The sequence below is a fragment of the Neofelis nebulosa genome, chromosome 7 (genome assembly GCF_028018385.1).
Source record: "Neofelis nebulosa isolate mNeoNeb1 chromosome 7, mNeoNeb1.pri, whole genome shotgun sequence".
Lineage (NCBI taxonomy): Eukaryota > Metazoa > Chordata > Mammalia > Carnivora > Felidae > Neofelis > Neofelis nebulosa.
Genome location: NC_080788.1, coordinates 106,492,206 through 106,517,052, shown reverse-complemented (window position 1 = coordinate 106,517,052; position 24,847 = coordinate 106,492,206). Strand labels below are relative to the sequence as shown.

The following is a 24,847-nucleotide window of genomic DNA, read 5'->3' as shown; positions in this document are numbered from 1 at the left end:
GCTATGTGTTCTAGGGCAAAATACGTCAAGTCTCCGAGCCTCAGGTTCCTCAAATAAAAATGAGAATAATATGATCTACCTAGCCGGGATGATGATGGCTCTTAGCAGAGTACCTCACATACAGGAAGTATACACAGATGGTACCTACTATGTGTGGTTGATATTATAAATGTAAACAAAACTCTGCCCAAAGTGGGAGACAGTCTTGATTTCTATAATAATTTCTCCTAACAGTAAAAAAATAAAATAAAATAAAATAAAATAAAAAAGCCACTAACTCAGTATCAGAGTCATCTATTGTCATCTGTCCCTTTAACAAGTAGCTACCTCATAATTCACACTTGCTGGGTGAGGGGGTTCACTGAAAAGGTGAGTATTGTGCTTTGCAGGTGAGGATTCAAACACACTGTATACTCTGGCCAACGTGATTTAAAACCGCTTCCCAAACTTGTTGTCTCTTACACTTCCTCATCCTACTGCTCAAAAGTGAAGAAACATAACACTCATTGGTATTTAAGTCAAAGGCTGAGAAGGGAAATTTTCCAAATATTTGATCTACAAATTTCTATGGAACTTAGCAGTGGATAAAGCTAAATAAAAAATTGAGTCACAAATAACCTAAGCATATAATTTATCCTTTTTCCTTTACTGCAAAAGACAAATGTGTTAACCTTTATCTAAATGTTTAAAGATATCATGACATCAAAACAAGTAATCTGAAATGGAACCCAAGGCTGGGAAAGCAGGGACACTGCTGAAAAAGCTTTAAATGAGGACACACACTGGTTACTAGGCTACGGTAGCACTTGTATACTATGCTTCTCCCAAACACTCACCTTAGTTCAATACTTCAGCTTTTCATCTAAATGGGCACTCAAAATCTTGTAGCTACATGGTGCCCACTTGAAAGGAGGCCACATTGTTATATTTCTTTTCTTTCTTTTTATTTCGTGTTATTGTATTTCACAAGGTGGTATTTAAAAGGATAGCAACCCGGGCTTTACAATGTTTGTACTCTTGTATTTACAATTTTTTTATTATTGGCTTGAAAGTTTATCTTTTGGTTTTTAATACTATCTTTAGTAAGAATCACCACTACAGCAATACTTAAATCTATACATTATTATTTTAGATTATGATTTTAAATAAATTCTCTATGGATTATTTAAGAAAACTGCATGGCACTATATGGCTGTTAAGGATATAAAGTTGAAGGCATCAAATAATAAATTTTTTAGCCCACAAAGCAAGAGTTTTTAAATGGGTGCCATCCAGAATATGAAACAAAAGCTAATAAGGAGAAATCTAAAATGAATAATGTTTAGAATACCTGGATGTTGTATACCAATTTGAGTTCACTGGGGAAAAAAGGGACCATTATTAGAGTAGTTAAAAATATATAAAAAGAAATTAACACCTTTTAAACAAATAATCTGGCCAGATTAAGTTACTCATTGGCTGCCTATCTAATATGTATACCATTCTCTCCAATAATAGCATTTTAGAAATCATATCTTGGCAGCATAAAAGCTTATAGTCAACTGCCAAGGAGGTGACTGGTAATTTAAAAAATAGATGACTTGGGGCGCCTGGGTGGCGCAGTCGGTTAAGCGTCCGACTTCAGCCAGGTCACGATCTCGCGGTCAGTGAGTTCGAGCCCCGCGTCGGGCTCTGGGCTGATGGCTCGGAGCCTGGAGCCTGTTTCCGATTCTGTGTCTCCCTCTCTCTCTGCCCCTCCCCCGTTCATGCTCTGTCTCTCTCTGTCCCAAAAAAATAAATAAAAAACGTTTAAAAAAAAAAAAAAATAGATGACCTACCTACCTGAATGCAGACCAAGCTTTATTTGAATGACATACATTTAATTATTAAAGCTCACTAAAAACCATTTAAGTACTTGCATGTATTGCTGTGTGGTGTTATGACAGAGTTCCTACCTTTTAGGGGCAGGAATGTCTAGAGGAACATTCCAGCATTAAAATTTGGTTGAGAACTGAGAGGTAGAGTAGACAATTCTATCTACGGTGCACTTCCTGTTGGTTGAATAGCCTGTGACACAGCTACTAAAACAAATTCCTGTCAGATAATTCTTTATAAAAGCATGCCCTAATGGTTTGAAAACAAAAAGAATCTTAAAAATTACATAGGCTTGCCTCGTGAATGAAGCCGTACATTCTGTGTGATTTCATTTATTTACAGTAGAAAAATAAGAGGACTAGTCACAGGACGGTGGTTATCCTTGAGGGGTGGAGGCGGCTGTAACAAAGGCAACATGAGGGGGCTGCGGGGGGTGGGGTGCTGGCGATGTTCTGTTTCCCCCAGCTGGGTATGGATTACACAAGTGAGCTTCGTTTTGGGAAATTCTTTCAGCTGTACACTCATGATATGTGTATTTCTCTGTGTATATACTATACTTCTGTTGAAATTGAAAAAACAAAATAAAACAAAACCCAGTAGATTAGTTTCAGCAATTGAAAGGTGATTGCTTCACAGTTTTGAACTGTTTTCCAACAATTGGAACAGCCAAATAACTAATTTTACCAGCCGTTAACACCAAGTGAATAGTTGCTAACTCACAGGCCATACTGCTAATGACCAAGACAAATTCCTTTGTTTCTTTTCTTAAAACCTTGAAATACCAGGGAGCTGAAATTATTCAGAAGCGGAAGGTGAATTTTGTTGTTGTTGCTGTAGTTGGACTCCACAGGACTTACTACTTACGGGATACTTGATGCTCTGTAACAATTAGCTACTCAATGTATTTGAAATCATAAACTAATATCAGTTTACCTAATCTTGAAAACATTTCTAAAACATTAATACCTTCTGTAAAAGTCATTTAATTCTTTTTTGGTGCAAAAGAGTTTTGCTGTTACACTTTATGAAGCAATGTGACATCAGAGCTACATTTAAACACAACTCTTGGGGCGCCTGGGTGGCTCAGTCAGTTAAGCGTCCGACTTCGGCTCAGGTCATGATCTCGCGGTCCGTGGGTTCAAGCCCCGCACCGGGCTCTGTGCTGACAGCTCAGAGCCTGGAGCCTGTTTCAGATTCTGTGTCTCCCTCTCTCTCTGCCCCTCCCCCGTTCATGCTCTGTCTCTCTCTATCTCAAAAATAAATAAATAACATTTATAAAAAAATAAAAAATTAAAGAAATAAAAAAATCTCAACTCTTATTCAACAATAACTCGTACAACTTTAATGACACACGGCCACAGATTGTTACAAAAGGTCACTGTTATCCCATTCTTGTGACATCTGATGGCTAACAAAACTGGAGGCAAAGTAACTCCCTAACAGTTACTAAGCACTTTGAACCCAAGTGCTTCTACAGTTTGCATACAGAACATCTATTTTCTGAGATGGAGATCCTTCCTAAATATGAAAACTTCTCCAGGGGCGCCTGGGTGGCTCAGTCGGTTGAGCGGCCAACTTCGGCTCAGGTCATGATCTCGCGGTATGTGAGTTTGAGCCCCTCGTAGGGCTCTGTGCTGACAGCTCAGACAGAGCCTGGAGCCTGTTTCGGATTCTGCGTCTCCCTCTCTCTGACCCTCCCCCATTCATGCTCTGTCTCTCTCTGTCTCAAAAATAAATAAACGTTAAAAAAAAATTAAAAAAAAAACTTCTCCATATTACAGGCTGTGACGATCACTAAAATGACACCGTATTATCTGTGTAGCTTTTATAGTAGATTTTGCCATATCTAGCCATTCCTAACTAAATTTGGAAACAAAAATTAAATGTGACACGGTGACCAGTTTACTTCCCCAAGGCCAGGCCGGGTACCTTTTGAAAAAGAGTGAAAGAATGAAAAATGAGCTTTCAAATCCAGGAAGCCACTAGAAAATAAAAACACCACCATTCCAGATCCTAAAATTAGAGCTTTAAGAACTTTCTGTTGACTAGTAAGTTTTTGGGGGGAGGAGGTGGCAGGGGAGGGTGGACTCCTGCTCACTGTACACACGACACCAATGGGAATAAGGGCCAGTCCAAGTTCTACGTTACCATCACTCTGGGTAATAGCTCCAAGCTGCGAGGCACAGCTGTATAGGCCCTGCCAGCAAGGCCATCACAGCCGTGCTTTGATAGCGTGGGGCCCTGAAGTGTCAGGATATAGAGAAGGCAGCAGTTGTTGGCTGTGAAAACAGTCTGATACAAACCAGATGGGAACTTACTAGATGGGCAACACAAAGGAAAACAATTGGCTCATTCAACAAAGTCAGGCCCCTGCCCCAGAGAATTCACAGAAGACAATAACAGTCACCCAGAGTTGATGAAAACAAGAAACAGCCATGTGGTTACAGTTTAAAGAATTGTTTTTCCTCAGACTAAACAAAGTTTTGATTTCTAATTCTTGTATTCATTAATTGTAGTTTGGTGAACGAGCCTTTCTGTCAAAGACAAATATTTCATTTATATAATATATACTTTTGCGACACCAAGAGAAATACATGGGGACATAGAAACTAATTTTGTGCTGTTTCCTACAAAGTGTTATGAACATAGGTTAAGCTCTTTCAAGAAACTGGAAAACCTAGAGAGTGACTGCTCGTGCTGATGCAGCGATTAGAAAATACCCAACGTAGTATTTCCATGACTTCCTAAGTCCGATTTGTTCTGATGTAGGCAGAATGACACAAAAGGCAATAATCACAAGGTTCTCAGAAGTACATTTCTACCTAAATAATTTTTTCTGACTTCATTACATGGGAAGTATTATGGCAATTATATTCACGGGGAAAAAGAGCCAGCATTCTCCCTAACCTGACTGTGTGAATCTCCTCACACTAAAAAGTGCCAGTTGACAAGTACAACCGAGAGTAACAATTAGATTTTAGGGCACCTTTTTGGCAATGACATTTCACTTAAAGACGTCTATGTATTGCACAACAGAGTAATTTGTTCTGGTATTTGAAAACATAGTATATAGCATTCTAGCTTAAAATAATTCACAGCTGCATCCTCCCCCCCCCCCCCCCCACTGGAAATCCCAGCACAACTTGGGCCTCTGCATTTACCACTAATTACAAAATACACCCAAGAAAGCCTTCTATCTGTAATCATCATTCTTTGGTGATGGATAGGAGCCTATCAAGGAAGCTGAAAATAACAGTATTTTCATGCACATGTTTGAACATATCTTATAATGAAGTAATCCTGTTTTGTTTTGTACATTTATAACAAAAAATAATGAGGTTTCACAGAATTGTGAAAATTAATGTTGCACCTGAGACACAGCTCACATTTCCAATTTACATGGGCTGTATTTCCAGACTTTTCACTAACTCTTCCTGCCCTAAAAACTGAGGTCGAACACTTAGAGATAACTTTCCTGTTGTATGAGATCTTTCATCCCTGGCAAGGTAATTCTGAAGTAGACCAGAGAAACAGAAGTGGGGTGACAACTTGGTGTGTGGAGGCTGATGCCATCGTAAGCATTTCCAGCCATATGCATTTCCCCTTGCTCTCTGCTGCACACACATTCACACCTTTTTTTTTTTTTTTTTTTTAAGGTCTAAATTAGTGTGTGGCAATCGTGCTGGATAATTGACCACTTTGACTAAATTTACTCATCAAATCCAAGAAATCGGTCTCTGCTTATATTACAAGCTGAATTCCCCTGCAAAAAGCAGGAAAGGAAAAACTAAAAAGTGTTATTTATTGAAGTGTTACATAGAGGAAATTAAGAATAAATGTGTCAGTTCTGCTAAAACTTTGTTAAAATTTTTCTCAGCACATGGAATCAACTCTCTCAGATAATGATTAACAGAGGCAGTTTGTCTTGGGCTTATCAGTAAATGTATTTGTTAGACCCTGGGTTAACTTATGAAAAAAAAAGAGGTTGTTACCATTTCTATTATTAGGCATACTGATAATTATTTTCACACTTCTTCAGAATCTGTCCATTTCTACCTTAATGGGATGCTTATATATATAAAGATATCAGCATAATGAATTGGCATAAATTTTCTAAGAAAAAAACAAGTAATTACATTTAATAAGTTTTACTTCATAAATAGATCTTGATATGATTTCAGAGAGTAAGACAAGGGCCAAATCATGCAGGGTCTTTTAGGTCAAAGTGAGCAGTCTGGACTTTATTCTGATGCAAAAAGAAGTCTTTGGAGGTTTCTGAGCTGGGAGTCATGTGATCTGACTCATATTTTTAAAAGATCACTCTTGCTTTGAGTGGATAATAGACAAGAGGGGAGCAAAAATGTATACAGGAGAGAACAGTTGAGAAATTTCTCAAGATAATACTAAGGTTGAAAATGTTATGCTTAAAAAATCAACTGAACACCTGCAGAAGGCAGAAAACTTAGCTTGATATCAAGTCACTGAAAAAAACTCTTGGTCGGTTTTATTGGAACACTGGAAACCACAGTATCGAGCAACAGTATTTAATAACGTCTGTAAACATTGAGATAATCTAAGAGAAGTGAGGTTAACCTCTCCGAACCTCTGCTTTCCCAACTGTATAATAAAAGTAACAACAATAAGAAGAAAAACATCTGTACATATTCACAAGTTTGCTGTGAGAATGAGAGCTACGCTACATGAGACTTCTTTGTCATCTGAAAAGCACCTGACAAATGTTGGTTTCATTGTTGTGTGTTTGGGGAAGAAACAGATCTACCATACTTGGTGATGACTGGGTTCTGTCCCAGCAAAACTTTACACAAGATATATACTGACGGGAGTATGGTCAAATTAGTAAGGAGCTTGGGAACAATATTATATAAGGAAGAGTAAAAGGAACATAACACACAGACTTTGGATTATGATTGCTGCCATCAAAAACTTGAAACACTGTCCCACTGAAAGACCTAACACCCAAAAGGACAAAACTAGAACCAATAGTGAGAAGTTATGGAGAGGTGAATGTTAACACAGAAAGAATAATTAGTGCTTTCCAGCTGTAAAATGTACAGCAAAACTAGCATGTTCCCTATACTGTGGGGTGATCATCTGTTTGGTCTAATTTCCCTTTTGCTGGCTCCCTCTCATTTCTCTCTTTAAATCTCGAAAGTGTCGGGATCTTAAACCTGGGATGCTTCTCTTCCCTTTCTGTACTCAGTCCTTAGGTCATCTCCTCCATACCCACAGCTTTAAATAGTGTCCACACAATCAACTCTCAGATTTACAACCCCAGTCCCAACCTCTTCCCTGAGCTCAAATAACAAACTGCCAACCCGATTCTTCACTTGGAGATTTATTAGGCTTCTCAAACTTCACATGCCCTATGCAGAATGACTGGTTTTCACCTCAGTCTTCCCAGTAAATGACACCATCATTCACCCGGTAACTTTTGGAAACTTAGGAGTAATTAATCCTTGCCTGTGCTATCTACTACACTACACATCTGATCCACTTTAATAAATAATTTTTGAAATGAACTCATTCTTCAGTAATTCTATCAGGTACACCATCAATATATAGAGCCGGAACGTGACCACTGCGACACCCCCACCGGGGCCCGTGCCACTACCATCTCTCATCTTGATTACCGCAAGTCTTCTGGTTGGTCTCCCTGTTCCCAGTACTGTCTTCCTATAGTGTGTTTTCCAGCTAGCTGCCAGGGTGATCTATTTAAAAATGTAAATTAGAATTTGCCATTCTCCTGCTCAAACCTTCCACAGGAATCTCATCATACTCAGAATAAAATCCAAATTCCTTCCCAGAGACTTACAGGGCTCCATGTGATCTGCCTACATTTCGTTTCCCATTTCCTATCACTGCCCCCCTTGCACACTCCCCTCCAGCCACGCTGGCCTTCTTGCTGGGTAAGAAACAGATCTACTATACTTAGTGATGACTGGGTTCTGTCCCAGCATAACTTTACGCAAGATATACTGACACATCAAGCTCATTCCCACCTCCAAACCTTCATTCTTCCTAATCCTTCTAGATGGAATACTCCTCCCCAGGGGTTTGCAAGATTTCCTCCTTCGGTTCATTCTCTGCAAATGCAACTCTTTCAAAAGAAACTTCTCCAACCAAATGTTTTAAAGCAGCAAACCACTCACCTTGTTCTCTTCATTATTCATGACCCTGCTTTATGACTTTTTAATTGACACTAGAAGTGCAAATCGCTATCGATGTTATTTTTTAAATAAATAAAGCAATACCTTTAAAAAATGTTTTGTTTTTATTTGGAAATAATATAAAACTTGGAGCAAAACTGCAAGAATAGTATAAAGAAAGAAAGCTCATATATCACTTACCCAGATTCACAACTGTTAACCTCTTCCCCTGTGTTTTAGGTTCGTGTGGTATTTATCCATGATTACATTCAGGTTATGCACTCTTGGGTAGAATACTACATGGAAATGTTGTGTCCTGCTCAGATATCCTACCTGGATAGCACACAGCGTTTATCTGCCCCCTATGGTAATATTAATTTTGACTGCCCAATCAATGTACTAGCTTTTGTTTTCCCTTTCAACTAATGAACGAATCTATGAGGAGATACTTTAAGACCACGCAAATATCCTTCTCCTCATGAAAACTTCCTTCTACGTTTAGCATTCACTGAAGATTCTTGCCTGAGCTAATCTTTACTAGGGTGGTTGCAAAATGCTGGCTTTCCAATATTAGTGCTCACTCCACATTTGTCTGTTGACACTTGGCATTCTTCTGTAAACACTTTATTTTTTTTCACAGCATTTATTGTCATCTGAAATTTTTGTAAATTTATTTAATATTTATAGGGATTTCAACTTTTATGTTTACTACAGTATCCCAAGGTGGTGAACAGTACCTGGCACATAACAACTACTCAAGAGTGAATGAATGAATGAATGAATGAATGAATAGAAAGAAAATTGTTAAAAAAAAAAAAAAAAAAAAAAAGGCCCCTGCACTAGATGGGACAATAGAGCCAACTAATACATTTGATCCAATACACATTTACTGAGAACCTACCATATAAGGTGCTGTGCTATAGAATGTAGGTGGAGCAGGGATGAATGAAATAAGGTGACTGTGTCTAGGAAATTTCCTTCCTAGAGAAGGAGACAGGCTGTAAGAAAATACTCTTACAGAATATGACACTAATGAGGGCTAGAAGTGAAATATATGCCAAACGGTATGGGCCCTTCAAGGACACAGAATGGATCAAGAATGTCTATAGGGGATGGGGATGTTGTGTCAGAGGGCAGGGGAGGGGATAGTTCTAAGTAAAGACACAGAAAAAGGCATCGGGGTGGGGGTGGGGTGGGAGCTCAGAAAATACAGGGAATAGGGGGATGAGGGGCTCAGAAGGAATAGAGTGATGAGGTGTGTATGGCTACACATCACCTGAAGGATCATGAAGCCCATCCCTCACTCTGCAGATGAAAAATAAATGATCCTGCTTATTCTACACTCATTCCCGGTCCCATTTGCTTCTCCCTTTTCTCACCTGAGTGCCATCCCTAACCTCTTCTTTCCCCTCCTCCCCCTTCCCTCTCCACTATCTCCTTACCCCCCTTTTCCCTTCTTCTATTCCCTCCCTTTCTTTTCTTTTCTTCTCTCAGGATGACATCTTTCCCCCTCTCCCTCTGTCAAGAGTAGAATGAGGTGGGATCGAGGCTGCAGGTGGAAGTTACCTTTATAGAGGGAAAAAAGCATAGCTCTTTCTTCAACCCCAAAGTAAAAAATATGAAAAGACTAAAGTAGAGCTATAAGAATTTGGGGACAGAATAGCTATAAATCTTCACATTCGAAAGAACAGACCTCAGAAAAGCAAAAGCATGCATTAAAAGAGAATTGAGGGATAAACATGGGATTAAGGATTTGAGGTGAAGGGCTGGAATAGGTGCTATCCGGGAGTGAAGGTCAATATGAAATTAGTAAAAGAATTCCTGGGGAATGGCAAAAGTCCCACTCAAGCCCCACGGTTTGCTAACAGGCTATAATTACACAAATAGCATCATCATCCTGCAGGATTTGGTGAGCAGAGAACAAAATCAGAGACCCTTGAAAGCAGGAGGAATGCAGAGTGGGGATTAGCATAGATCAAAGAGACATCAAGTCTTGCATGGTGATAAGACAGAACTGAAATGGGTCAACCATATAGGCCAGGCAAGATAGGAGGCCCCAGGAATAGCCAGTCAAGAGAAGTAAGACCAAGTAATTGGAGGTCCCACTACAGGTGGGAGAAAGAACACATGACCAAAGTGGTTCTGTTTAACTGAGGCACTAGCTACTTCACAGTATCTGCTCCGGTGTCCCATTATGCAAATTAGTCATGTTAGGGGAGGAAGGAAAAAAGAGGCATTAAGCTGTATAACGAATAAGACAATTATCCCTACACACTCCAAGGACCACAGCTGCTCATTATTCCAAATATATAGGCTCACCTTTGTTTACAGTTAGATGGGGAAAGGCTAGGGCCAAAGGCAAAAATTTGGGGGCATTTTACATAAATAAAATCTTATTCTATAGAACATCAATAATAATAGTGGTAAAAAGCAAAATTATTATGGATAAGAAACTTTATTAACTTTTCTACATAATAAAATAAATTATGTAAGTACAGGGGTGCCTGGGTGGCTCAGTCAGTTAAGCATCCGACTTTGGCTCAGGTCATGATCTCACGGTTCATGAGTTCGAGCCCTGCATTGGGCTCTGTGCTGACAGCTTGGAGCCTGGAGTTTGTTTCAGAGTATGTGTCTCCCTCTCTCTCTCTGTCCCTCCTCCACTCATGATCTGTCTCTCTCAAAAACAAATAAAAGTTTTTTAAAAAGTAAAATTTTTAAAAATTATGTAAGTACAATAAAAAGGGAAAAAAATGTTTACAAGAACAAAAAGGAAGGTTACTAGGGGTGACAATGAAATTATGTTGCCTTTTGCCATCAGAGGTGTATGGGGGGGGGTGGTATTTCCTAAGAAATTTAGTCGTTTTTAATACCTTCATGTGTACCTGATACTGCCCCTAATCTTTTTTAATATATTTTTTTAGTTTATTTATTTATTTTGAGAGAGAGAGCACAAGCAGGGGAGGGGCAGAGAAAGAGGCCAAGAGAGAATCCTAAGCAGGCTCCACATAGTCAGCGCAGAGCCCCACATGGGGCTCAAACCCATGAACCGCGAGATCATGACCTGAGCTGAACTCAAGAGTTGGTTGCCCAACCGACTGAGCCACCACCTTGGCATCCTTGCCTCTAATCTTAATCTTTACTTTTAATCAGGATGCCACAGCTCAATTGTTGAGCTCCTGAGTTATCAGTTTCTCTCTTAGATTTAAAGATGAGAGAATTGCTGACAGAATGAATTTACTAAAATACTCACTTGCCAATAGATAGGATTACAGATTGGAAATCCCCTTGGTTTAATAAGCTTCAGTATATTTAGTTGCCCAGCATGCAAGTCAATGGAAAGTTCTGTAAAATAACCCAAGATTTTATATATATCTTCAATATATTCACTGGAGAGTGAAAAATTGTGTTGAAAATCAGTTTATCTCCCTAACACTGTACAGACATGTCCCATCTATAACATTTTCTTGCAAACATCCTTAAAACTCAGGACCAATTAGAGGTTCAATTCCTAGCTGTTAAATAAGAGCTGATTACAACATGAGTATTCCAAAAGGAGAAGTGTCCCAGAGACAATCCTGCTAATCACGGCTAATATTTTCATAGCTCTTAATACGTGTCAGGTCCTATTCTAAATGCACTGCATGTCTCTACTATATCAACACACACACACACGCAGACATTAAGTATCTTACCCAAGGTCACCAGCTAAGGATTAGCGGAGCTAGGATTTGAACCCAAGGCAGTCTGACTCCAGAGTACAAGCTTTATGTTGTAGTGCTTCTAATTCTATAGTAGAACAGAAGTCACAAGACTATCTGGAGTCATTAAGCAGTATTTCACAAAGGGTGGTCTTCCTCCTCCTGTATCAAAATCACCAGGGATCCCAGTTAACATTCTGATTCCCAGGCCACACCTCAGGCAAACAATCAAATTCTCAGGGAGAGGTGGGGATCTAGATTGAATTCAGAGTGCCAGAGATTCCTACGTCTGTGAAGGTTTGACAACCTTCAGAGGTTTGTATTAGAGACTAACAAAGAAACAATCTAGTCGTAGTTCATCCTGTAAGTATAGTAAGTCTATATTACTTCTCTATTCTAATTCATTCTGAATTGAAATAACCAAGCTTCTTTTTTTATTTAGGGTAGAAGTGGGTTAGTAGAATAATCTGTTAGTTGAAATAATCTATGTAATTTTGTTTTATTTATATAAAACTAAATTTGCCAAAAAATTAAAAGATTATTATATTGATTAGAAGAATAGCATTTATAACACATTAACTTATAACTGCAATTAGTTTTCTTTGGGGAATGGCAGTGTAGTATAATAGAAATATTCAGAAATATTTCAGTAATATTCAGAAATATTACTGATCTAAGAAGATCAGACGCTACCACTAATCGGAGTTATGATCTTTGGTTCTATTGAACTGGATGGTCCCTCTGCCTTCAAGACTTATGAATCTAGGGGCGCCTGGGTGGCTCAGTCAGTTGAGCGTCCAGCTTTGGCTCTGGTCATGATCTCACAGTCCGTGAGTTTGAGCCGGGCATCAAGCTCTCTTGCTGCTGGCACACAGCCTGCCTCAGATCCTCTGTTTCCCTTTCTCTCTGCCCTTCCCCCCGTTTGCACACTCTCTCTTCTCAAAAATAAGTAAGTAAACTTAAAAAAAAAAAAAAGACAAATCTACCTCACTGATAACCTACATTTACCTGTACAATTATTACTTTGGAAAATTAAATTATTCTTTAGTGGCTGATGAATAAAAAGGGCACTAAGTTAATCTATTACTTTAAATTATATTTTACATCAATTTGATATCAATAAAAAATCATAAAACCTTTAAAGTCAGGTTTCAGGAAGTCTGGCTAAGGACAATGAAAGGGTTGCAGAGGTTTCTGGAATGTTGGGGAGTCTTCAAAAACAATGCTGGTGTATGCTTTTGGTGAGATGTGTTTAACGTCAAAGACTTGAGAAAAATCTAAGCTCTCCATGTACAGTGTACAATTAATTCTACAACAGGAAAATTAAATAATTTCCAAACTTAAAACTCTTACAAAGAAAAGGAAATTACTTCTAGTGCCAACAAGTGAAAATGTTATGGAAATCCTTGAGCAGTTTTCATTGTCTTATTTAACAGATCTTCCAGATCAATCCTTTTATATATTTTGCTCATTCTGATGGAATATCCTTAGTTACGCACATTTATCTCCATGATTACACATATGTGTGTGTGAATAAAGAATTATATATAATATATATTCTTTTACAAAGGTGTAAATCCTTTCTTGTAGGAATAAACAGCTGAAATAATCATCTGTGTTAAAAATCCATTAATGTGCCAGAAGAGTATCTTTTCTCCCATGGATTATGCCCCCCGCCCTCCAAACATCCTCACATAAAATGGAAGAAATGTATACACATAAAGACAGTCAGCAGTGGACCTAACACGTGTTTTTTTCATCACTATAAGAAAAAAGTGACAATTTGACAGTACAATTACATAAAGTTGTTTCTCTTTTCATATTTAATAGCATTCTAACAAATTATTGGAAATGCAGTGATTTCAAAAATTATTCCTCTTAACCACCCTTTTCTTCTCTTTATCCCTTGAGAGTAGTTGCTTTGTCTTATTCCTCCCTCTAGGTCCACAGTGCCTTCTACAGTCCTAAACATGAAAAGCATGCTGGGAAAGGTTGACCAAAGAATGAATATACACTGGAATATTATTCAGCCATAAAGAGGAATGAAGTAATGATATGTGCTACACTATGAACGAACCCTGAAAACGTGTTAAGAAGCCAGACACCAAAGTCACATATTGTATGATTCCGTTTATATAAAATGTACAGAGTGGGTAAATCCATAGAGACAGAAAGCATGTTAGTAGTTTCCAGGAACCGGGGGAGAGGAGAAAGGAAAAGGAATACTAAGAGGTATGGGGTTTCTTTTTAGAACAAAGGAAAGGTTCTGGGATTAGATAATGGCCATGGTTCCATAACTTTAAAAAAAAATACTAAAAACCACTAAATTGTACATTTTGGGGCACCTGGGTGGCTCAGTTGGTTGAGAGGCCAACTTCGGCTCAGGTCATGATCTCACAGTTTGTGAGTTCGAGCCTCGCGTCAGGCTCTGTGCTGACAGCTCAGAGCCTGTAGCCTGCTTCTGTGTCTCCCTCTCTCCCCCACTAACGCTCTGTCTCTTGCTCTCTCTTGAAAATAAATAAAACCATCAAAAAGATTTTTTTACTTGTATACTTTAAAAAGGATAATTTTAAAATAAGAATTATATCTCAATTTTTAAAAACAGAGTGAATGAATGATGCCATACTATTCTCTTTTCCTCTAGAGTTCAAGAAGACTGCCCACTGACTAATATGTAACCTGACTTAACTCTTCCTACCCTTGGGCAAAGTCTTGGCTACCCCCACCCTGCTCAACTAATTTGTCCTTGAAGAATAAGAAAACATTAACACTACAAAAGAAATCATACAATGTTTTAGAAAAGCAGGTAAAAATCTAAAAGCAGCCTTTAGATTATTCCACTATAGCTCACTATCTACATTAAAGGTGTCAGTAATTAGAAAACAATTGGGATGATATATTCTCTTTTTTCTCTTTTCTTCTTTCTTCTTTTTACTAAATAACAGAATTAAATGTTTGTGATCAGTAGCAACTGATATTTAAGTTTGATTCAATAAATACTTATTGATTACTGTGCATTAAACACATTGGGAAACATCATCTCTTAAATAACAAACAAGATAACCTATCTTAACAAACAAACCACAGAACTATCAGTTTCTCTGACCTTCTGAATAATCAGTCTAGGCAATGTAGAGATGATAAAGGCAGTTCCTTCCGGAAAGCTGTTAAGTCACATAATAAATATGTATTAAATGCTTACTCCACAAAATGGTATGAAACAAGGAAAAGAATATCAGTTTTGCACTCAGGTAGGTAAGGGCTAGAATTCTATATCTTCAGTTTCTAAAACTGTGCTATGGGAAAGTTAGTTATCCTTCACGAACTTTATCCTTTTTTTTATAAAAGAAAAGGGGAATGGAACTACCTGCATGTCATGGTATTTTGAGGAATAAATGAGATAAAAGAGAGTACCTAGCAGGCTGATAGCAGAAATTATCAGTGAAACTATGATCATGTTCAGGGCACAAAAAAGCTGGGGTTGGAGTTAAAGATAAATAAGTCATTTGCAATTGGAGGTTCAGTAAGGACTCAGAAAAATGGAGCTAGATGTTGAAAAAGAAGTTTGTAGACATGCAAAGTGGGGAAAGAAGAAAATTATACATAAAAGGAAGATAACATGCAAAAACATCAAGGCTTAGAAGTGTAGTGGGGCGGGGCGCCTGGGTGGCTCCATAGTTGGCTAAGTGTCTGACTTCAGCTCAGGTCATGATCTCACAGTTTATGGGTTCGAGCCCTGTGTCAGTATCAGTGCTGACTCTCAGAGCCTGGAGCCTGCTTAGGATTCTGTGTCTCCCTCTCCCTCTGCCCTTCCCCTGCTCATTCTCTGTCTCTCAAAAATAAGTTAACTTTAACAAAAAGTTTTTTAAAAAAAGTGTAGTGTGTGAGAGAACTCAGTATTTATTGAACTGGACTGGGTTAATGATACATTATATTGGATATTGGATGTGCCAGTAAAAAGTTTTGAGCTGACACTTCTTTCTTTTCTGAAATCTAAACATGTATTTTCAGATTAGCACATACTATCTTCTCTTGTGTTGCTAGTTGGTTGCTATTAATTACAAAGCTTAAATGTCTCAGGCTTCTAGCTTGAATAAAATGTATTCTCAAATAAATACCTAGAAATCCAATGTATATTATAGTGAAGATACAATGTATTATAAAAGTATAGCCAACTATCTCCTCCTGAAGTGTTAAATACAAAAAAAAAGATGTGAATAATTGTGTGTAAAATACTCAGTGTCACATTTAAACACCTTTTAACAACAAAACCTTTTATACATTCCCATATAACAAACTTTTAACAAAAGTTAACTAAGAAAATTCATAATAGAAAAGGGTCAGTAATATTTAAGTTAGCTTTACTGAAGCATAATTCATACCCAGTAAGATTTACTTTTTTTTTTTTTTTAGAAAGAGAGAGAGGAAAAGAAAGGTCACTAGAGAACAAGGGGTGGGGGGGAGAGAGAGAGAGAGAGAAAGAGAATATCCCACAAGGGACAGAGAAAGAAGTGGGGCTCACCGGGGGCTCGTGTTTTACCCCAAAAGGGGCTCATGCTCACCCAATGGGGGCGTGAGCTCACCCGATGTGGGACTCAAACTCACGAACTGTGAAATCAATGACTGAGCCACCCAGGTGCCCAAGATTCACTCTTGACAAACACATGGTTATATAACCACCACCACAATCCAGATCTAGAACATCTATATCACCTCCAAAGTTCCTCCTGCCATTTGTAGTCAAACCCTGCTCTCACTCCTAGAAGCCACTGATCTGTTCTCCTAATATAGATACTTTTGTTTTTTCCCAAATGTCATATAGCTGTAATTGTCACATAAATACGGTATGAAGGCTTTTGAATTTGGCTTCTTTCATTTTATATAAAGCAATGAGACTCATCCATGCTTTTATGTATATCAGCATTTCATTCCTTTTTGTTGCTGAGTTCCATTGTATGGATGTACCATACATTGCTTATCCATTCACTTGTTGGAGGACATCTAGGTTCACTTCTTGGTAATCATAAATGAAACTGCTAAAAATTGAGTACAGGTTTTATGTGAATATGTTTTCAGTTCTCTTGAGTAAATACCTAGTATATGGACTGCTGGGTTGTATAGTAAATTTATATTTAATTTTAGAAGAAACTGCCAAACTGTTTTTCCAAGGTGGCTGTAGCATTTTGCACTCCACCAGCAATGTACAAGAATAAGAATTGCTCAGCCTTCTCATCAATGCGTGATGTTACCAGTTTCTTTGATTTCAGCCGACCTAATGGGTAGTTAGTGGTATCTACTTTTTAATTTGCACCTCCCATTAGTAACTAATGATGTTTAACATCTTTCTGTGTGCTCATTTGTCATCCATATAACTTTTTTTAGTGAAGTGTCTATTCAAATCTCTAAACTCATTTTTAAAATTGGGTTGTTCATTTTCCTACTACTGAGTTTTATGTTTTTAAAACATATTTTGGATTCAAGTTCTTTATCAAAAAGTGGATTTGCAAATATTTTCTCCTAATCTGTAGTTTATCCTATTTCATTCCCTTAACAGTGTCTTTTGAAAAAGTTTTTATTTTCATTAAATCCAATCAATCAATATATGCTTCTAGGAACTATGACTTTTCTATAACATCTTAAAAATCTTTGCCCAACCACAGGTCACAAAGATTTTCTCCTATTTTTCTTTTAGAAGTTTTAGTGCTTTTGGCTTTACATTTAGATTTAGGATCCATTTTGAGCTAATGTTTGTAATGTTTGTGAGATATGGGTCATGGTTCATTTTCTTGCACATAGGTGACCACTTGACCCAACACAATTTGTTGAGATTATCCTTTCTTCATTCAATTCTTTGCTATTTGTGAAAAATCAATTGATTATAAATGTATGGACTATTTTTGGATTCTATACTCTATTCCACTGATCTATCTACCTGTTAATCTTTATGCCAATACTACATTATCATGATTACTGTAGCTTTAGAAAATGTTTTAAAGCCATAGTGTAAATCCTCCAACCTCTTCTTTTTAAAAGTTATTTTGGCTATTCCAGGCCTTCTGCATTTCCTTATGAGCTTATCAATATCTACCAAAACCTTATTAGAATTTTGACTGAGATTGCACTGAATCTATGGATCAATTTGGGGAGAACTGACTTCTTAATTTTGAGTCTTATCCATTTATAGGTCTTTGATTTCTCTCATCAGATGTTTTTGTAGTTTTTAGCACACAAATCATGAAAATATTTCATTAGATTTATACCTAAATATTTCACATTTATGTTGCTATGATAAACTATAGTTTTTAATTACAATTTCCAATTTTTCATTGCTAGCTCAAAGAAATATCACTGATTTTTGTACATTGATATTGTAGCCCCTGTGAACTTGATAAACATGTTGGTTCCAGTAGGTTTTTTTGTAGGCCTTGTGGCACTTTATATAATCATGCATTACCAAATAGAAGTAAGTTTATTTCTTCCTTTCTAATCTGTATGCCTTTTTTCATTTTTCTTGCATCACTGTATTGACTAGAACAGCCAGTATGATTTTGAAAAGGAGTAATGAGAGCAGACCTCATTGCTTGTTTCCAGTTTTACTAGGAAAGCATTTAGTCTTTCACCATCATGTGTGATATTGACTATAGGTTTCTTGTAATGTCTTTCCTTTATCGTGTTGAGAAAGATTCCTCTGATTCTTGGTTGAATACTGTAATCATAAAAAGATGTTGAATACTGCCAAAAGCTTTTCTAGATCTATTGAGAAAATCACATTTTTTTTTTTTTTAAGTCTATTCATATAGTGAATTACATTGCTTTTTGAATGGTGAACCAACCTTTCTTTCCTGAGATAACCCACCTGGTCCACTTACTGTCTTTCTATATATTGTTGGATTCAGTTTGCTAATATTTTATAGAGAAATTTTTTGTCTATGTTCATGAGAGATATTGGTCTATAAATTTCTTTTCCAGAAATGTCTTTGTCTGGTTTTGGTATCAGGGTAATGGTAAAAAGAGTTCTTTTCTCTTCTATTTTCTGGGAGAGTTTGAGTAGAACTGGCATTATTTCTCTCTTAAATATCTGGTAGAATTCTCCAGTGAAACCATCTGAGCCTCAAGTTTTCTTTATTGGAGCATTTTAAGCTAAAAATTCATTTTTTCTTTAACAAATATAAGATTACTTAGTTTATTATCAGCTTCTTCTCAAGTTAGATAAAATTTTTCCATTTTACCAATGTTGCCAAATTTATGAGCATAAAGATACTATTACATTATAATCTCTTTAATTTCCATAGGATCTGTACTGATTTCCTCTCTCTAACTTCTAATACTAATGATTCATGTGTTTTCTCCTTTTTCCCTCATCATCCTGGCTAAGGTTTATTGATTTACCAGTCATTTCAAAGAACCAGCTTTTGGTTTCACTGGGTTTCTATTATGTTTAGGTTTTCAATTTCATTCTGTTCTTTTCCTTCCTTCTGTTTATTAGAAGTTTAATTGCCCTTCTTTTTCAGGTTTCCTCCATTAGAGGTTTAGAGCACTGACTTTAGACCTTTCTCTTCTATTATCATGTAAGCATTTATGCCATAAAATTCCCTCTAATCACTGCTTCAGCAGCATCCCATGAATTTTGGTACGTGGTGCTTCCATTTTTATTCAGTTAAAAATATTTCTTTTTTTCTTTTAATTTTTTGAGAGACAGACACAGAGAGCAAGCGATGGGGTGGGGGGGTGGGGGGAGAGTGAGGGAGACACAGAATCTGAAGCAGGCTCCAGGCTCTGAGTTGTCAGCACTGAGCCTGATGTGGGGCTCAAACCCACAAACTGTAAGATCATGACCTGAGCCGTAGCTGGATGCTCTACTGAATGAGCCACCCAGGTGCCCCAAGTTCAAAATAGTTCTAATTCCCTTTGTAATTTCCTTTTTGACCCAAGGTTTATTAAAATGTGTGCAATTTAATTTCCAAATATTTAGGAACGTTCCAGGAATCTTTGTTATTCATTTTCATTTTCATTCCACTGAGGTCAGAGAATATATTTTGTATGATTTTAACTGTTTTAAATTTACTGAGGTTTGTTTCATGATACAGAATATTGTCAATCTTGGTTAATGTTTCAAGTTTACTTAGGAAGTAAAATCAGCTTTTTAAAAAAAATTTATCTATTTATTTTGATAGAGAGAAAAAGCATCAGTGAAGGAAGGGTAGAAAGAGAGAGAATCCTAAGCAGGCTCCGCACTGTCAGCATGGAGCCTGATGCAGGGCTTGAACCCATGAACTGTGAGATTCTGACCTGAGCTGAAGTTGAACACTTAACTGAGCCACCCAGGTGCCCCCAAATCAGCTTTTTATCAACTAGGTCCAATTGGTCAATATTGTTGCTTAGATCTTCTACACTCTTATTTTATTTTTATTTTTTTATCAATTTTTTTTTTAATTTAAATTTTGGTTAGTTAACATACAGTGAAATATTGGTTTCAGGAGTAGAATTCAGTGATTTATCATTTACATACAACACTCAGTGCTCATCACAACTGGTGCCCTCTTTAATGCCCATCACCCATCTAGCCCATCCCCCCCCCCCCCCCCAATCAACCCTCAGTCTGTTCTCTATTGTTAAGAGTCTTTTGTGGTGTGTTTCCCTCTCTTCTTCCCTGCACCCTTCCCATATGTTCATCTGTTTTGTTTCTTAAATTCTACATGAGTAAAATCATATGGTATTTGTTTTTCTTTGATTGATTTATCTCGCTTACCATAATACATTCTAGCTCCATCCACGTTGTTGCAATTGGCAAGATTTCATTCTTTTTGATAGCTGAATAATATATATATACCACATCTTCTTTATCCATTCATCAGTTGATGGACATTTGGGCTCTCTCCATATTTTGGCTATTGTTGATAATCCTGCTATAAACATTGGGGTGCTTGTACTCCTTTGCATCTGTATTTTTTGTATCTTCACAAAATAAAATGCTTTTGCACAGTGAAGGAAACCGTCAACAAAAACAAAAAGGTGACCTACTAAAGGGGAGAAGATATTTGCAAATGATATATCCAATAAGGGGTAATATCCAAAATAAAGAAAGAACCTATATACCTCAACACTAAAAACCAATCTGATTTAAAAATAGGCAGAGGATTTAAATAAACATTTTTCTAAAAAAGACAAGTGGCCAACAGAAACATGTAAAGATGCTCAACATCCCTAATCATCAGGGAAATGCAGATCAAAGCCACAATGAGATATTACCTCACACCTGTCAGAATGACTAAAATAAAAAAGGACAAGAAATAACAAGTGTTGGCAAGGATGTAGAGAAAAAGGTACACTGTTGGTGGGAATGTATATTGGTACAGCCACTGTGGAAAATATGAGGTCCTCAAAAAATTAAAAATAGAAATATCATGTGATCCAACAATTCCACTACTGGATACTTATCCAAATAAAACAAAAATACAAATTCAAAAAGATATTTGCACCTCTATGTTTATTGCAGCTTATTTATAACAGCCAAGACATGGAAACAATGTTAAGTCCCCATTGACAAATGGATAAGAAAGATATCTCTCTCTCTCTCTCTCTCTCTCTCTCTCTCTCTCTCTCTCTCTCTCTCACACACACACACACACACACACACACACACACAAACACAGGAACATTACATAGCAATAAAAAAGGGTAAGATTGTGCTATGTGAAACAACAAGGATGGACCCAGAGGGTATTATGCTAAGTGAAGGAAGTCAGACTGAGAAAGACAAATATGTATGATTTCACTCTTACGTGTAATCTAAAAAAATAAAACAAGTGAATAAGCAGAATCAGACCTATAAATATAGAGAATAAACTGATGGTTGCTAGAAGGAAGGGTCGGGGGGCGGGGGGGAGATGGGCAAAACAGTTAATAGGGGGGAGTGGGAGAATCAGGCTTCCAGTTATGGAATGAATAAGTCATGGGAATAAAAAGCACAGCATAAGGACTATAGTCAGTGATGTTGTAATAGTGTCTGTCATGTGATGACAGATGGCAGCTACCCTTGTGGTGAGCACAGCATAATGTATAAACTTGTCAAATCACTATATTGTACCCAGAAAACTAGTGTAACATTGTGTGTCAACTATACTCAAATTAAAAAAAAAAAAGATATTGATAGAATGTAAAAAATAAAGTGAACTATTTTAATACATTACTTTATAGAATTTAACTGTTCTTGGGTTTATAACAAACAAGCAGATTTAAAACTAGTCTCTTATTTATATGGAAGAAAGTCAACTCGCCCAGAAAAAGAAGCAGTAAAAAGTTAACTTGCATAGTAAAAAGGAAAAAAAATTAAATGACTCACTGAAATCACTTAAATTGTTATGTTCACTATTAACCCATTAATCAGGACCTAGAATCAGAAAATGGTATCCTGTGGTCAAAAATACAACAAATGAATTCAATACCAAATGAAAGAATTTCACTCTTAGATTCCAAAGATAACCATCTGTCAGATCAATTCAATTTCTTTTTATATTAAAAGCTGAAAGTAATAATCAAGGTGGGGGGGGGGCGGAAACAAGGATTTTACAGACTTGTCAGAAGCATAGTGCTGGAACTCATGTCCTACCAAATCTTCAGTCAATTTGTAATGATCACTGAAACAGCTGCTACTGCTAGCGAAGCTACTTGATTCTTTATATACACATATTAAACTAGTACACATTTCAAAGTGAAATATAGGGTACTTCTCCCCAAAACAGTCATAATTTGGGGTTCAAGTATTCTTAGAAGCATTTAGCTGCCAGAAAAGATGTGGTTTTGATTCCCTTGTGATAAGGTGAATTTCCTTCATTATCTTCAAGGCCTGTATGACAGATAGGATTGAATTCCTTCAAGGTCACCCAAAGTCCTGAGAGCCCTAGAGGATTATTTTGGCACTGTGACTCTCCTATTCTCTGAAACATTTGGCAATGTCTTAGAGTTTCATCAGAGAAAAAATAAAACCCACAAAATTTATGGGAAAAAAAAAGTCATAACTGACTATATTTGCCAAGGCAATCACATTCATTAAAAAAGTATTCAATATGGAGATCTGTATCAGTTATAGAGTGAAACACTTGTCTTCTATTTTCAAATGTTCTATTTATAGCTCACTGGGTATTTATTTGTCTCAGTCAAAGCTGATATAGGTCTGATCCTCTAACTTTTGTATTACATATAAAATTAAATGAAAAAAAATTATAGATATTAAATCTAACCATTCTAAACTCTTCTAAATAAAACTTGCTTTAACCAGCTAACACCTCGGTTTCTTTTATTCATACAATTTTTATTGACTTATTAAACGTTAATTAGACACTATTCAACAACATTGTACTTCATGACATTTTGTTGTAAGCCAACAAGAATTTATTGCCATCTTGTGGTCATTCATGTATGTGAAACTGAATGTCATTTTCCTGAAGAGAGACACTTTAAAATCTTACCAAATTTTCCCATCACCTGAGAAAAATGATCATTTTATCACATACAATATCTCCCAAGGAGACAAAATTTACTAATAATTTTAAGACATTACAATTTTTTTAAACCTAACTTAAATATATAGTCTTTGACCGTGAATGGTAACAGTACTCAGGAGAAAGACATCAAGTCAGTCTTGCCATTATCTTAGAAACATTAATTTGTTCCTATCTATATACTGTCTTGATTAAAGAGTTTTATAGCCAAGTTTCCATGGGATTCTAAAATACAATATTCACATTACTGTACCATGGTCAGGTTAAAAAGGTGGTCAGGAAGGCAAAGTTCTGAGAGGTGGGAGCAAGAGAGGAACAAAAAACAAAAGTAAAAATCTAAACCTCATATAGCATAATTTTAATAAATATCTTGAGTATGTCCTTGTTTTAGGTCTTTCCTGTAACACTAAATGTATAGTTACATTTGCAATTATACTGGCATTCAGTAAATGAGATTTAAAAAAAACACAATCATAAAAGCAAAGAAAAATGTTCTACTGCTTAAAACATTCCTAATACTTCTTCCTGGATTGTGGAAATAAAGTTTTAAAACAGAAGATATCTTAATTTCTACTGCCAAATTTCAGAGTTTAGGTTATATTAAATTTAAGTGACTAAGAAGCAAGAAGGTAAATAAAGCAGAAAGCCAACAGTCTTTCAGAAACATAAAGGAACATCAAAATGCTATGATGCTGACTACAGAAGTGAAGTTCAACCACATAACTGGTCATTTACATAATGTGCATTCAATGTGAGAATCCTTTGTTTTTTTTAAGTTGTGTTTATTGGTCAGCATCACCCACAACACTGAATAGCCTTTACAAAGAAGCACCTTTACAGCCACAGCCCCTGCCTTTTTCACGTAATTTAAAATAGACAACTCTGACACAAATACAGACCTATAAACAGATAAAAAGGCAATCAATTGCATAAGAACCAAAAGATAAGATTAAAGGAAAAACACTAAGAGTTTTTAAAATTCATTAGAAATGGAGTTTATCGGTACAAAGAACAAATATACAGTCAAATATGATACGAGATTCTTTATCCCAATGGACTAAGAAAAAACAGAAAACCTACAGACAAGAATGTGATGTAGACAAAAATAAAGAATTTTCATCATATACTTGTTCAATATCAGGGCAAGCATCAAACTATTATATTACAAGAAAATGAATCTTACCTTGTTGCTGTGAAAGTGAAATATCAGATTTACTTCTTACACGTATTAAACGACTTTGTGCAGGCTTGTGTTCAACTTGTTTCACACCTTGGTCATGCTTTTGTTGGTACTTAAGAATTTAAGACATGAAGTCATAACATTGTTTTTTAAGTTACTTTAAAAAGTTTTGAGCAATTAAACTATTTAGTTGTTTCTTATATAAAATTCGAATATTATACATGTCCTCTAATTGCTAAATGGGTGATAGAGTACATATTACTAGAGAAAAGACATTGGAAATAAAATCTTTCAAAAGATTTGGATAATATATACAGATTTCAAATATTCAAATCATTTCATAATTCAAAGCTCCTTATAAATCAAACTATTCTAGATATATACACATGATGGATTTAGACAGGATAAAAACTTAATGCGGTTGTTAAGCTCTCCCATATAACCATT

The 24,847-nt window shown here is 36.5% G+C and overlaps 1 protein-coding gene across 9 annotated transcripts in view; it reads right to left on the bottom strand.

Moving 5' to 3' along the window:
• KIAA0586 (KIAA0586 ortholog) overlaps positions 1-24,847 on the bottom strand; it is a 113,931-nt gene that overhangs the window by 11,940 nt on the left and 77,144 nt on the right. For 8 of the 9 annotated variants that reach the window (XM_058739173.1, XM_058739168.1, XM_058739171.1 and 5 more), the window contains one exon: positions 24,404-24,512. In XM_058739173.1, coding sequence (XP_058595156.1) covers positions 24,404-24,512 — 109 coding nt within the window. Of the gene's footprint in view, positions 1-11,271; positions 11,364-24,403; positions 24,513-24,847 lie in introns of all 9 variants that reach the window. The other variant, XM_058739169.1, reaches the window with a different exon arrangement.